Genomic DNA, 12,859 nt, shown 5'->3' with positions numbered 1-12,859 from the left:
ATGCAGATTCTCATGAGGTTGTGCTTTCTAGGAAAAAAAAAAAAAAAACTCGAGCAGCGTAAATATAAACGATGGGCAACAGGTGGCAGCTCTCGGGTCCGAAATCCTGGAGGACGCAACAGGCCGGGCGATTTTCCAGTTTCTGTCAGAAGTCCTTTCGAGGTGGTTGTGTTTGGAGGAGGGTAATAACATCCGATTATTCCAAACAGCGATTAAGACACACATAGTGCACAACAATCCAAATCTGCATTACGGTGCGGCCTGGCCTGACCGCCGTTGGAGCTCCTTCAAGGAAGGAGGATTTCCAGCATCTTCTTTCCTGGCTCCAGGCACGCCGACGGGGGCTGTGGCTCGCGGGCACCTCCCGCGGCCCAGGGGGGTCACGGCCACCTGTCACAGCCGACCCTCGGCTGTCACACCAGCAGGACGCCCGTGGGCCCGATGCTGCGCCCGGGTGACACAGGGCCGGTGCGGGAGCCAGGCCCCCCGACTGTCCTGCTGGGGCTCCAGCTCTCTCTCCGGGTCCCCTGCGGCCGGACGGGCGGTGGGATAGTGGCAGCGGGTGGGCCCCGGTCCCCAGGGCCAGGCACCCGGAGGCACCGGCTCGGGTCAGGGCGCCCTCCGGGGAACGGGCCTGCCGTCGGGGCTCCCGGCGCTGCCACAGGTGCCACCAACCACGCTTGTCCTCCTCGGTCAGACGCGAGACTCCGTGGCCGTGTCCTTGAAGGACAGGCCCAGTGGCCCCTGCCCTGAGCGGGGAGGCGGGTGGCACTGAGGGCCCGGGACCCAGGTCTCGGGCCCTCTGCGGGGAGCCAAGTGGCCCCCAATAATCCCACGCTTTTCCAGGGCAGGTGAGTGTAGACCCCACTCCCAGGCCAGGCCCGGCCAATGCCTGTTGGGGCGTCAGCACCTGAGCGGGGGTGTCCTGCCAAGGCCGAGGAGCAGGGTAGAGGGAGAGGACAGTGGCCCCTCGGGGTAAGTGAGCCCGGGGTTCCCGCGTGAAGCCCGAGGCCTGAGCCCATGGACACGGGGACGGGGCCTTGGGAGGTAATGAGGGGCCAGAACAGGGGAGCCTCACGGTGGCATTAGTGGCCTCTGAAAATGAGACACTGGAGCGCTTGTCCCCGTCTCCCCCGCACCCTCTCTCCACCTGCGCGCACCCATCCAAGACCACGGGGGGAGGGCACGGCAGCACAGAGGTGGGGCTCTGGGCTGGAGACCCCAGCACCGTGACACCGAGGCCACGGCCACCCGTCTGAGGTCTGAGTGAGGGTGTCTCTCGGGGGGAAGGGGTCACATGGAGGCCCAGAAGACCGTCCCCTCTCGTACTTGCTTGGCCCCTCTGTGCCTCGTTTTCCTTATGTGAGGGGGGGAGCAGAGCGGCCCCCGCCAGCCCCCAGGCCGCGGTGAGAGGCCAGCCGGGGAGGCCGCCCAAGGCCTCGGTCAACCGCTGACAAAATGGCTTTTGGGCACTTCTGTGGGACATCCTCAAAGACGTGTTGCCGGGAACCTGCCTTGGAAGTGGGAATCCAGAAATCGTTTAGGCAAAGGAAGTAAAAATAAAAATGGGAAGAGAGGTAGGTTACGGGCTCTACATTTTATTTTTCTTCCAAACGCCGCAGGGTTGAGTTCATGCCTGCAGATTTTTAAGTGAATTTTTATGATTTGGTTGTCCCAAAATCTTGATGGGTTTCTTTATTAGATCTCATAAAATCATTGCAATTCTACTTGTTTAGGTTACATGATTGCCTTATGTTTCATATAGTGTTTTCTGTGACAGTTGGGGGCAGCTAATTAAATTGACATGCAAAATCCGGCGAATAATTGGCAAAGCAATTACTGTGTTTCATATACTGTGACTAAGAGCTAAATGACCTGACGTTAAATTGTATTTCTGTTTCAGGACTGAGCCGACCCTATGGTATCCCAAGTGGCACCTGGTGCCAGCAGCTGATACTTCAGCCCTGCTCTTACAGACTTCTTTTCTGACTTTTAAAAAATACCTAATTTTTTCAATTTTGTAGCAGGTTTAGATTTATAGAAAACCTGTGAAGCTAGTACACAGGGTTCTCATAAACTCCCCACCCTGCCCCCCCTATTGTTAACCTCCGTCACAATAAATGAACCAACGTTGATTCATTTTAATTAACTGAAAGTCCGTCCTTTTTTTTCAGTTTTTGTGTGTTCCCCGTGTTGGCTGCAGGCTCCCATTTGGGTACCACAGCGCCGTTAGCCACCCCGCGTCTCTAAGCTCCTCCTGGCTTTGACGGGTTGCCAGACGTTACCTGCTGTCGATAACCCTGGGGATTTTAAGGAGTCTTGCTCAGGCATTTATTTTGTAGAATGTCACTCTGTTTGGGTTTGTCTGATGTTCTTGCTCATGATTAGACTGAGCTTATAACCTTGGGGAGACAGATGTGTGGACATTCCTTAAATCTGGACATCCTCCTGCCGTGAGTCTAGACGATTCTCTGGCATAAAGTCTTCTGGCCTGAAGCTGCGGGGTCCCCAGTGGACACCTCACCGCTGGAGAAGGGCTTCAAATCCAAAGAGCATCTTCCAGCAGTTTCTTCTCCCAGTGGCCTTAGCTGATCCCAGGACACCACGGATCACTACCGGTCTGTTTGCTGTGTTGAACCCCGTCTTTCTGAAGACTTCCGACACGGTCTCTGGGAACGCGTCCTGGTGTTGTGTTGTGGTAGGAAAAAGACTTTCCGTTTCCTAATAGGATGTGATCTGAAAACAGCACTTAGTTGAGAGAAAGCCTCTTTGGTGATGTTACTGAACCCCATTTGGTCCCTGAACCCCCGTGTGATGCTGAGGACAAGCGCACGGATGCGAGCACGGGATCTGTGCACCTGCGGCCCACAAGCACGCCGCTCCTGGTGGGAGAGTCCATGTCACGGAGTGTGTCACACACCAAGCACGTGGGACGCTATTACAGCATGAAATGGGAAACGGAGTCTCGAGACGCAGGTCATGCCTGGACAGGCTGATACTACCCCTGAGGCCAACCAAGGCTGAATTTGAATCCAGGAAGTGGCAGGAATCCTGAAATACTCCCAAGAATTAACTACCTCACTTCATTTTCTTTTTATCTTTTTTTTAAAGATTTTGTTTTATTTATTCATGGGAGACACGGAGACACAGAGAGAGAGAGAGGCAGAGACCCAGGCAGAGGGAGAAGCAGGCCCCATGCAGGGAGCCCAACGTGGGACTCGATCCCAGGACCCTGGGGTCACTCCCTGGGCTGAAGGCAGATGCTAAACTGGTGAGCCCCCCAGGGATCCCCCCCTTATTTCATTTTCTACAAAGGCTTTGCTCTTTGTAAAAGGGAGAACAATTTTCCAAATACAGAAAAAATATAAACATTGTGTAACACACACACAGATGCTCTATTCACAACTTGGTTTTTATAGTTCACAAACATGCCTTGGTGTAAGTGTGAGTGTTCAGTGACTCAATCCCTTTATAATCCCATTGTAAGCTTTATATTGATTCTGTTACTTGCATATAACAATAATAGCTTATACTTATTTACAGCCTATCTGTGCTTTACATATTTTATCTCATTTAATTCTATGTGTCTAGACACTCACTATCCTCTCCCTTAAAAGAGGAAACTAAAGGGATCCCTGGATGGCTCAGCGGTTGAGCATCTGCCTTTGGCTCAGGTCGTGACTCCGGGGTCCCAGGATCGAGTCCCACATCAGGCTCCCTGCATGGAGCCTGCTTCTCCCTCTGCCTGTGTCTCTGCCTCTCTCTGTGTCTCTCATGAATAAATAAATAAAATCTTAAAAAAAAAAAGAGGAAATTAAAACTTTGAGAAGTATCCTGCCTGAGGTTACACAGATAAAGTGAGGATTTGAACTCAAGACACAGGCTGTTTGGATCCTCAGCCTTGTCACCTGGAGCTAGAGTGGAATGGCTCAAATCTCCAGGTCCTAAATACAGTGTATTAATAGAAAATTTGAGGTATATGAATGGCCAAGGATTACCACTGTAAAGATAGTTTGTTACAGTTCCCAAGAGAAGGGGATATGCCGCATGTTGGGGGGCACCAGGGTCAGTTGGGAAGCAGATGAAGAGGAACGAGCTCGGGCAAGAGCCTTCACTTTTTTTTTCTTTTAAGAATTTTATTCACTTGACAGAGAGAAAGAGCCCAAGCAGGGGAAGTGGCAGTCAGAGGGAGAAGCTGACGCCCCACCAAGCAGGAAGCTGAATGCAGGGCTCCATCCCAGGACCCTGGGATCATGACCTGAGCCAAAGGCAGACACTGAGCCAACTGAGCCACTCAGGCACCCTTTAATGTGGTTTCTATCAGAAGAAACAGGTGAGGCAGGGTGAACAGGCTTGGGATTGGCTCATTTGAATAATTCCAGCAGGCTCTGGGATATAGGAGCTGTGCCCAGTTGTCTGGTACCTGGCCCTGATGTGGGTAGGGTGGGCAGGGTGTGAGAGCCTGATAAAGGAGGCGGGTTGCAGTGTGGACTCTGAATTGGTTGGTTTGTATGTGAAAAGCCCTCATGGGCAAGTCGTTTGCTATCTCTAGGAATTGGCTGACCCTAGGAGGTAGAGTCCCACTAGGGTCCGCATGACCCCAAAATGTCAAAACATCAGAATACAGAAGAGAAAAGGCATGGTTGATAGCCTCCAGCTGGAGGATATCTGGCTGCTCTAAGTTGGGGAAGGCATACAAATGTACTCACACGCCAGACAGAAGTATCCAAAAGCTAATTCAGCTGTAAGCCACGGAGATGGGTACTAATGCTCTATGAGAGAAGCCCTGCATATATACAGGAAAAACAAAACAAAAAACAAAAACGATGACAACTGCAAGATTAAATGCAACTATCCGGGCCTAGAGTATTTGGTTATCTTAAAAGACTTGTCACAAGTTAGTGCTTCACTAAGAAAACTTAGTGCCCATCAAGCCTTACAGGATATACTTGCAACTATTTCTCCTAAATCCAATTCATTAGCAAGCTATGCTCTGTACTCCAGTGTATATTGTTTTCTCTCCCTCCCTCCCATCCACTCCTTGTCTTCCACGAACACATAGCAATAGTTTGTGTCAATGTGAGCTCAGCTATCAGACACCGCTCATCCGTCCCCCTTAACGCAGCCCGTATCACACGCTCGAGAGTCTGTGTTGAGTGGATCCAAGCTGACATGGCTGAGGTGGACCTTTTTATTTTTTCTCAAAAGCTACAGTGAGAAACACATAAGACAGATAAAGTTTGACCTGCCTCTTTGACCTCATAGATTCCTTAATACCAGAAGCAGTATTTTTAAGCCCAACAGTGCTGTTGACAACAAGAAATGTTTTTCTCCTAATCACGGTAAAATCAAAGACCACATTATCTCAAGCTGCAGCAAACACTTTATTCTCCTCATTAATGGCTCAAAACTGCTGGGAGCCGAAGCCTGAAAAAGTCCTATGGCAAGAAACGTGAATATTTTACAAAGAGAAGAAAGAAATTGCAAGAGGTGATGCCTCTGTTGCCTGTATTTCTGAGTATTTTCCTTTGGTGAAGTCCTCAACCAAACTTGAATAAATTAGACACAGTGCCGGTAGAAGTAAAAGAAGTAATCTGTAAAGAATATCCCAGCAAAATAAGGATCCGTGGAACAGTCAGCTAAATCCTGTGAGAACAGAAGAAAAAAAGAATGATTAATATAAGAATTAGCCAAAGTAATTGATCGATTGATTGAACGTCTATTTCTTTCTCCCTGGAAAGAAAAAGGCAAAAAAAAAAAAAAAAAAAAAAGCAAGCTTACCGGTGCAGCTACACGGAAATGGTACATGCTATCAAAGAATGGGGCTACGGGGAGGCTCCAAATGTGCTGATAGCCCTAAATAATGAATGACAGAGAGATCCATTTCATAACCACATTTTACACTCCATTGGAAAGAACATAGCCTGAGAAAGCATCTCCTTGACTCCCCCAGGAAAGGTATCTGGGGCAACAGCTTCTGAGCAGAGTTGCTAAAACAGTCTGCGGCCTCAGAAGGACACGCGGGAGACAGCAAGCCAAGCCCCGTGACGAGGATCAGCCAGCAAGGGGAGAGCACGTGCCTCATGGCATCCCTCTGTAGGCAACAGAGGCTGAGCCACAACTCTAGACACACTTCTTCGGGACCAGGGGTTGGAAAACATTACCTGTGTCATCTCCTGGGAGACCTCTTGGCGGCTCTGTGTCCCTCTGGCTCCCCTCTGACCATGGAAACATAGATTTCCAAGGGTGAACTTGCACTGGAAGACTATCAGTGGCTCTGTTGTGCTTCAAGAGACAAAGGGCAGAAAGGGCAAAGGGAAAGCAGTTACCAGCACCACTGGGCTACACTTTGCTAAAAAGAGGTACGAATGGGACGGTAACTTGGAAACCCATTCAGTTTCACGTAGGCGTCTTATGCCACAAGGCTCATGGATGCCAGCATCCCCGTTCCCACCTCCTTGTTCCAGCAAGGAACTCAGTCTCAGGAGGTTACTGTTACAGACTCAGTGTTCGTGATCCCCTCCTCCGAAGTCATATGCTAAAATCCCAACCTCCGATGTGATGTGTTGGGAGCTAGGGCCTATGGGCAGTGCTTGACGCGGAGCTCTCTTGAGTGGGATAACGACTCTTCTACCAAGGACCTCAGTGCTCTCTTGTTCCTGTGCCAGGTAGACACAGTGAGAAGATGGCCTTCTGTGACACAGGAAGCAGGCCCTCACCAGACACCAAATCTGCCAGTACCCCCATGTGGGACTTCCCAACATCCAGAACGTTGGAAAGTAAACGTCTGTGGAGGCGCTCAGTCTATGGTGTTTTTGTTACAGAGCCTGAACTGATCAAAACAACCTGAGGTAGCATATGACGGTCTCTAAGACAATCTCATGACTGAAATCATCCCGGCAACGGAAGTTCCTATCACCGTAGATCTTAAAATCATTTTGGGGGGGATCCCTGGGTGGCGCAGCAGTTTGGCGCCTGCCTTTGGCCCAGGGCGCGATCCTGGAGACCCGGGATCGAATCCCACGTCGGGCTCCTGGTGCATGGAGCCTGCTTCTCCCTCTGCCTGTGTCTCTGCCTCTCTCTCTCTCTCTTCTCTCTCTCTCTCTGTGTGACTATCATAAATAAATAAAAATTTAAAAAAAATCATTTTGGGGGCACCTGGGTGACTCAATCAGTTGAGTGTCCAACACTTGGTTTGAGCTCAGGTCATGATCTCAGGGTTGTGAGATCAAGCTCCGCATCATCGGGCTCCTTGCTTAGCAAGCAGTCCGCTTGAGATTCTCTCTCTCCCTCTCCCTCTGCCCCTCCTCCTGCTTGTGCTCTCTCTCTAAATAAATAGATCATATCTATTTTATAAATAAATATATAAAATCATTTTTGGAGATATCCCTCTTCTTTTCATGGGCAACTGAACTTGCATCTACCTGAAGTTTCCAGGATTTCAGATTCTACAAACCCCTGATCTGAGTACATCCTGTTGGAAGCAGCAAGGTAAACAAACGGGAAGGGATCTGGGGGTGAGCCCCGTTCGAATTTACCTACCATCACGGCTCTCAGAGTGGAAGGCCTGCCCGAAAGAATGATTCTCCTCTGGAGGGCAGCCCATTAATTATCATCAAGAGGATGAGATCCATCTGTCTTTGGAAATGATCCTTTTGCACAAGTGGGACAACTTACAATCTCAGTTGAGTATGTGTGTTATTTTTAAATCACCCATATTAGAAAAATGGTTCTTAAGCTAAAAAGCCTGATGTAGTGGCTCCTAATGGTCTTTTGCCATTTCAGGGGATACCCCATTTCAGCTTATTTCCCTCACCAAAGCTAGGAATGAATGAGGAAACGCCACTCCAGGCTACTCAGGGATGCTAGAAGATAGTCCATTTGGCTCTTGCTCTGCATGAAGCATGATGAGTTTCGAGTCATGAAATACTTGCTGCTTGAAACAAACCTTTCCGAGGCAAGCAGTTGGGTTGAGTGTCATTAACTCATCGTAGAAGCAAAGTCGATGAGAGGAGGAGTATGAAGCCTGAGTGAAACAGAGGAAGGGACAGAGCAGCAGAAACAGATGGGGGAGGAATGCCAGAGCGGGGAAGCAGAGGGGCGAGCAGAGGACAGAGGAAAAGGAGAGAGAGCAAGAAGCAAACTGGGAGAAGAGAGGAAAAGTGCAGGGGGAGAAAAAGAGAGACTACAATCAAGAGACACAAAATAAAACCCATCTATCACCCCAGTGAGTAGCTCACTGCATAATTTGAGTGAAGTGGGTCCAAGTCTTTTTTTTTAATATTTTATTTATTTATTCATGATAGACAGAAAGAGAGAGATAGAGAGAGAGAGAGAGAGAGAGGCAGAGACCCAGGCAGAGGGAGAAGCAGGCTCCATGCCAGGAACCCAATGTGGGACTCGATCCCTGGACTCCAGGATCGCGCCCTGGGCCAAAAGCAGGCGCCAAACTGCTGAGCCACCCAGGGATCCCCCCCCTGCACCTTTTAAAAAAATATTTTATGGGTCCAAGTCTTAAAGTACTGTAATCATTTTAAATATTTGGTAAGAATAGATTAAATTAGAGCTTTGCGATCTTGAGGGAAAGGTAGTCGTAATAAAAGCTGCCATTTATGAAGCACCTACTATGTGTCGGGAAGGGGCAATGTTCTTACATCTCTCATTTCATCAGGAAGACCGGAGAGTGACAGTATAAAGGATGGGCCGAGCTTGAAACCCAGCTCTACGGCTTGCTAGCTGTGAGTTTTGGGACAAGTGTATTGGATCTCTCCAAACCTACTAAGTGTTCCCATCTGAAAAATATAAACTAGAAAAGAAAAATCAAACTCGGGGGGTTATTGTGAGGATTATACGATCTGCTATTAAAGTGGAGAGTGTCTGGCATATGCTCTGTGTGCAGCAAATGGTAGTTACGGGTTTCACTATTAGCAAGTGATTTCCCACAGCAGCTCTACTTCTTATGGTATTAGTTCAAACTCATTTTATAGATTAAAAAGAGCTCAGAGAGGAGAAGTGGTTTCTCCAAAAGGTTATAAGATTAGTAAGTGGCAGAGACAAAATTTGAACCTTGGTCTCCCCAACTCCAAACTCTGACTCTGTGAACTCCCCTGGGGAGAGGGGGTGGTGTCTGCATTAGCACTGCTACCAGGAGCTCAGGAAAATGGGCAGGTTTCCCCCCGCCCTAGGGGGTATGCTATTCCTCTTGCTCCCACCCCAATTCAAAGGGACACATTCAGGGGTATCCTGGAGCTGGTGAGCGTCAAACCCAAGATCACCCCCATCTCACAGGTGAATGTGAAGCCTAGAAGAAGCCTTTCCATTCCACGGAGGGAGGCTGGAGGACTCGGACCATCCTTTTGAAGACTCTTCCCTCAAGCTGGCCCTCCTCCCACCCCAGCCAGCATCAGCCTATGGGGACTGCTAACTTCCCACCCTCTTAGTGACCAAACTGTGAGGTAAGGTCAGAGCCTTGCTATTCAAATAATGACAGAAGCAGAATTGTTCTCTGCAGTTAGGCACTTACTTGATTTCCAGAGAGAATTTGACATTGGTAGGTGTGTGCTTATTAACAGGAATATTGTAACTGTAATTCCCAGGGCTAATTATGGAAAAAAAAAATAAAACCACAAATCAAAATACATAGGAAAGGCTTCAAAAGACTTTTGTTACTCATTACACACAAGCTGTGAAATATTCTATAACAAACACAGGAAAACAAATTTAGCACGTAGAGTTCTGTGCTTTTCAGAGACGTACCTGTCAAATTTCAAAGGGATCTCTTGTAGGTGTTAATATATAAACTGTACCACAAAGATTTATGGTTTGTCAGAACACACAGGTGAAATGAGGGAAAGCCAAATCCCAGACCAAATGCATACCACTGAGTGCACAGAAAACCACTCTGGTCCCCATTAAGGAGACATGGATTTCAGGAGAAAATGAGGCAAAGGCCTCAAACCAGCATTTTCCCTCTGGAAAGGAAGACTGAAGATAATAAATACCAGCTCCTCTACCCTGAATCGCTCCCTCATAGGCAACATTAGCAGGAAATATCATGCACTTTCAGAACTTGAATCAACTAACATTTTGATAGTCCTAATTACCATTTTGTATTGGAGAGAACTGTAGCAGGGAAGTGCTTCTGCAGGCACTCCGCCCCCCACATCCCCCCAAAAAGGGAGCTACTGGGGCAAAGGGGGACTTCCTGGGATTCATACTGTAATGAAAACTCCAGCAGAAAAGCATATTGAATCTAACACAGATTCTTCTGACCTGGCCACACCTCGAATTCCATGGAGAAACAGCTTAAAACCAGATACACTGGGAGAAAAGTTAATCATTTTAGATTCTCTTGAAAAAATCCTAAAATGGGGACTCCTGAGTGGCTCAGTGGTTGAGCCTCTACCTTGGGCTCAGGTTGTGATCCTACGGAGAGCCTGCTTCTCCCTCTGCCTATGTCTCTGCCTCTCTGTATCTCTCATGAATAAATATATAAAATTAAAAAAAAAAAGAAAAAATTCCTAAAATGAGTTGTTAAAATGAGAAAGCAGAAGTAAAAGAAATGGATCTGAACTGGGATCAGAAGAGCCTTGTTCTACTGGAAAAAGCTGAGATAAATGGAATTCACTTCCTACCAGTGCCCCCCGCCAGCATCTGCATACTTCAGGGCAACGCAACTCAGTAGCCTCATCCCACAGGTGAGACATGGACACTCAGGGGGAATTAACACCTTGTCGAAGTTCTGGAATTGGAAACCAAATCATCCCACCCTTCTTCATCATGTCACCCTAGCACAGTAATTAACATCGGTCTCCCAGTTGGTTAAACTCGCTGAAGGTCAGGTTCCTTCATGGCAGGACGGGATCAACAATCCCAACCTCACAGGGATTTGGGGAGAATCCAATGAGATGATGAATGTCAAAGCCATAAACAAATCATAAAGTACCACACAGTTAAAGCTCAGAGTCATCAGGTTGAAAAAAGAAATAAGGCTGAGAATCCCAAGAATTTGGGATACCAGTCCACGGTACAGGGCCTTGCCTTTCACCTAACAGTCACCCCGTAAATATTCATTGATGAAAGAAAAATAGGTCACCACTCTTACTGCCTTCAACTTGCATTTTGGGCCAGCTAGCTGAGGCTACTTGTAGGCTATGCTTCTAAATGCACCATGACCGGATGGCTCACCATGGACATGGCGGTTGCTGATAACTTTTGCAATATCTGGATGTTTTTTCTCCTGCCTGGAAAAACCACGATAAGCTTTATTACTTAGCAATTGAGATAATAATATTTCTCGTTATTAAAATGTATAAACATCAGCTCATTCATTACGTGGAGCCATCAGTAACAACGTCTTTCTTGTCTATAAAATTAACCGACAGCCCCTGTGCTCATGGAATGTGTCCTTGGAGAGTCCCCCTAAGCTTTTTGCTTTGGACGTCCCCATTAAAAACAAGAGACTGGCATCACTGGAGCCATGGTTTATTGACATTCGCTAATACCAACCATTTTATGATTCCCTCGTCTACCATGTAACAAATGTGTTTTCACTTACAGAGCAGTGTATGCACGCATTGACTTTTACCATGTAGTTTTGGCTTTCATTCCAGTCTCAGAAACCCAGAGCCCTGAGTAAATCCCAGAAACAATCAGGGTAGGATGGGGAGGCTTACCCACCTGCACTGGAAGCCTCCACCACAATACCGATGATCTATTACTTGCTGGATCTCCACAATCTGAATAGAACTAATGGTTGTATCAATCTCTGAATTGAGAAGAAATAGAGAAAAGAAAGTAAACCCTTCTGCAGAGGAAAAGGGTATCCTGCTCCAGCAAAACTCCAAATTACTGGATGTGAAATGAGAGTTTCCTAGATTAATGGGTTCCATTTGCATTCAAATGGAAAAAAGAAGGGGAAGGGAGGGAAGAAGGCTTTTGTTGTTGTAGTTAGAGTAAATTTTAAGAAAACTCCTAAAAATCCAGTTTCTGATAATAGATAACATCTGATAACAAACAAAAGAATTTCTTTTGGAAGCCCTACTAGATTGACATTTATTGAAAAGGGAGGGTGCAATGTGAAATGCAATCTGGCCAAGAAAAAAGCTTTAAAAAAAAAACTCAGAAAACAGAAAATAAACTAAAAGTACCATCAGAATAGGAGAAGAAGGCAGGAAATTCAAATAAATAATTAAAATCCATGGGGATCAATCTCCACTTGTCTGGTGGTGAGCGACCACCTCTCACGCCTGACATTGGCTAGAGAGCGTCCCTGGGGAAGGCTGATGCAGCTGGTTGCTACTCGGCCTGGCTCTACGAAGCCAAAGGAGGGTCACTTAAATGTGAATTTGCAGTCACTCCCCCAGTCAGGGCTGGTTAGCACATCTCCTGCCAGGAAGGACAAGCTTCTGTCTTCTGAAGAGGGAAAATGTCTGTCAATCTTAAAGGCTTGGTGGGTCAGGATGAGAAGATATCCAGTAGACGCCCCTTTGTCTCTTCAGTTCCATGTTTCCCCACCCTTTCTCTCTCCCACCTTTCACCCATCCAATCCCTACCCCACTCCTTGCAGATCTAGTATGTTCTCACCCTCTTCCAAGAAGCCAGCTGTTTGGGGCTACCTTGTGTTCTTCAAACTCGTTGAAGCTCCAACCCCTCAGATTTTGGAAATAGGGCCTTTCAAGAGGCAATTAGGTTAAAATGAAGCTGTTACACTGGGCCCTAATCCAGTCTGACTGGTGTCCCTGCCTGGAAGAAGAGGCTCCCGGGGGGAAGATCTTGGAAGGACGCAGCACCGAGGCGGCCATCTGTGAGTCCAGGAGGGAGGCCTCAGAAGGAACCAGGCCTGCCAACACCCTGATTG

General features: G+C 47.6%; 1 protein-coding gene across 1 annotated transcript in view; it reads right to left on the bottom strand.

Moving 5' to 3' along the window:
• Positions 1-5,379: 5,379 nt before the first annotated feature.
• Positions 5,380-12,859, bottom strand: part of MYRFL (myelin regulatory factor like) — a 101,948-nt gene continuing 94,468 nt past the window's right edge. Inside the window, exons 21-26 of the mRNA XM_055328441.1 lie at positions 12,351-12,414; positions 11,680-11,766; positions 9,524-9,598; positions 6,165-6,285; positions 5,782-5,856; positions 5,380-5,646 (exon numbers count right to left, since the gene is read on the bottom strand). Coding sequence (XP_055184416.1) covers positions 5,560-5,646; positions 5,782-5,856; positions 6,165-6,285; positions 9,524-9,598; positions 11,680-11,766; positions 12,351-12,414 — 509 coding nt within the window. The 3' untranslated portion in view covers positions 5,380-5,559. The remainder of the gene's footprint in view (positions 5,647-5,781; positions 5,857-6,164; positions 6,286-9,523; positions 9,599-11,679; positions 11,767-12,350; positions 12,415-12,859) is intronic.

The sequence above is a fragment of the Nyctereutes procyonoides genome, unplaced genomic scaffold (genome assembly GCF_905146905.1).
Source record: "Nyctereutes procyonoides isolate TBG_1078 unplaced genomic scaffold, NYPRO_anot_genome, whole genome shotgun sequence".
In the NCBI taxonomy this organism is placed as follows: domain Eukaryota; kingdom Metazoa; phylum Chordata; class Mammalia; order Carnivora; family Canidae; genus Nyctereutes; species Nyctereutes procyonoides.
The sequence above is the reverse complement of the archived record's forward strand: the minus strand, read 5'-3'. Positions and strand labels throughout refer to the sequence as shown.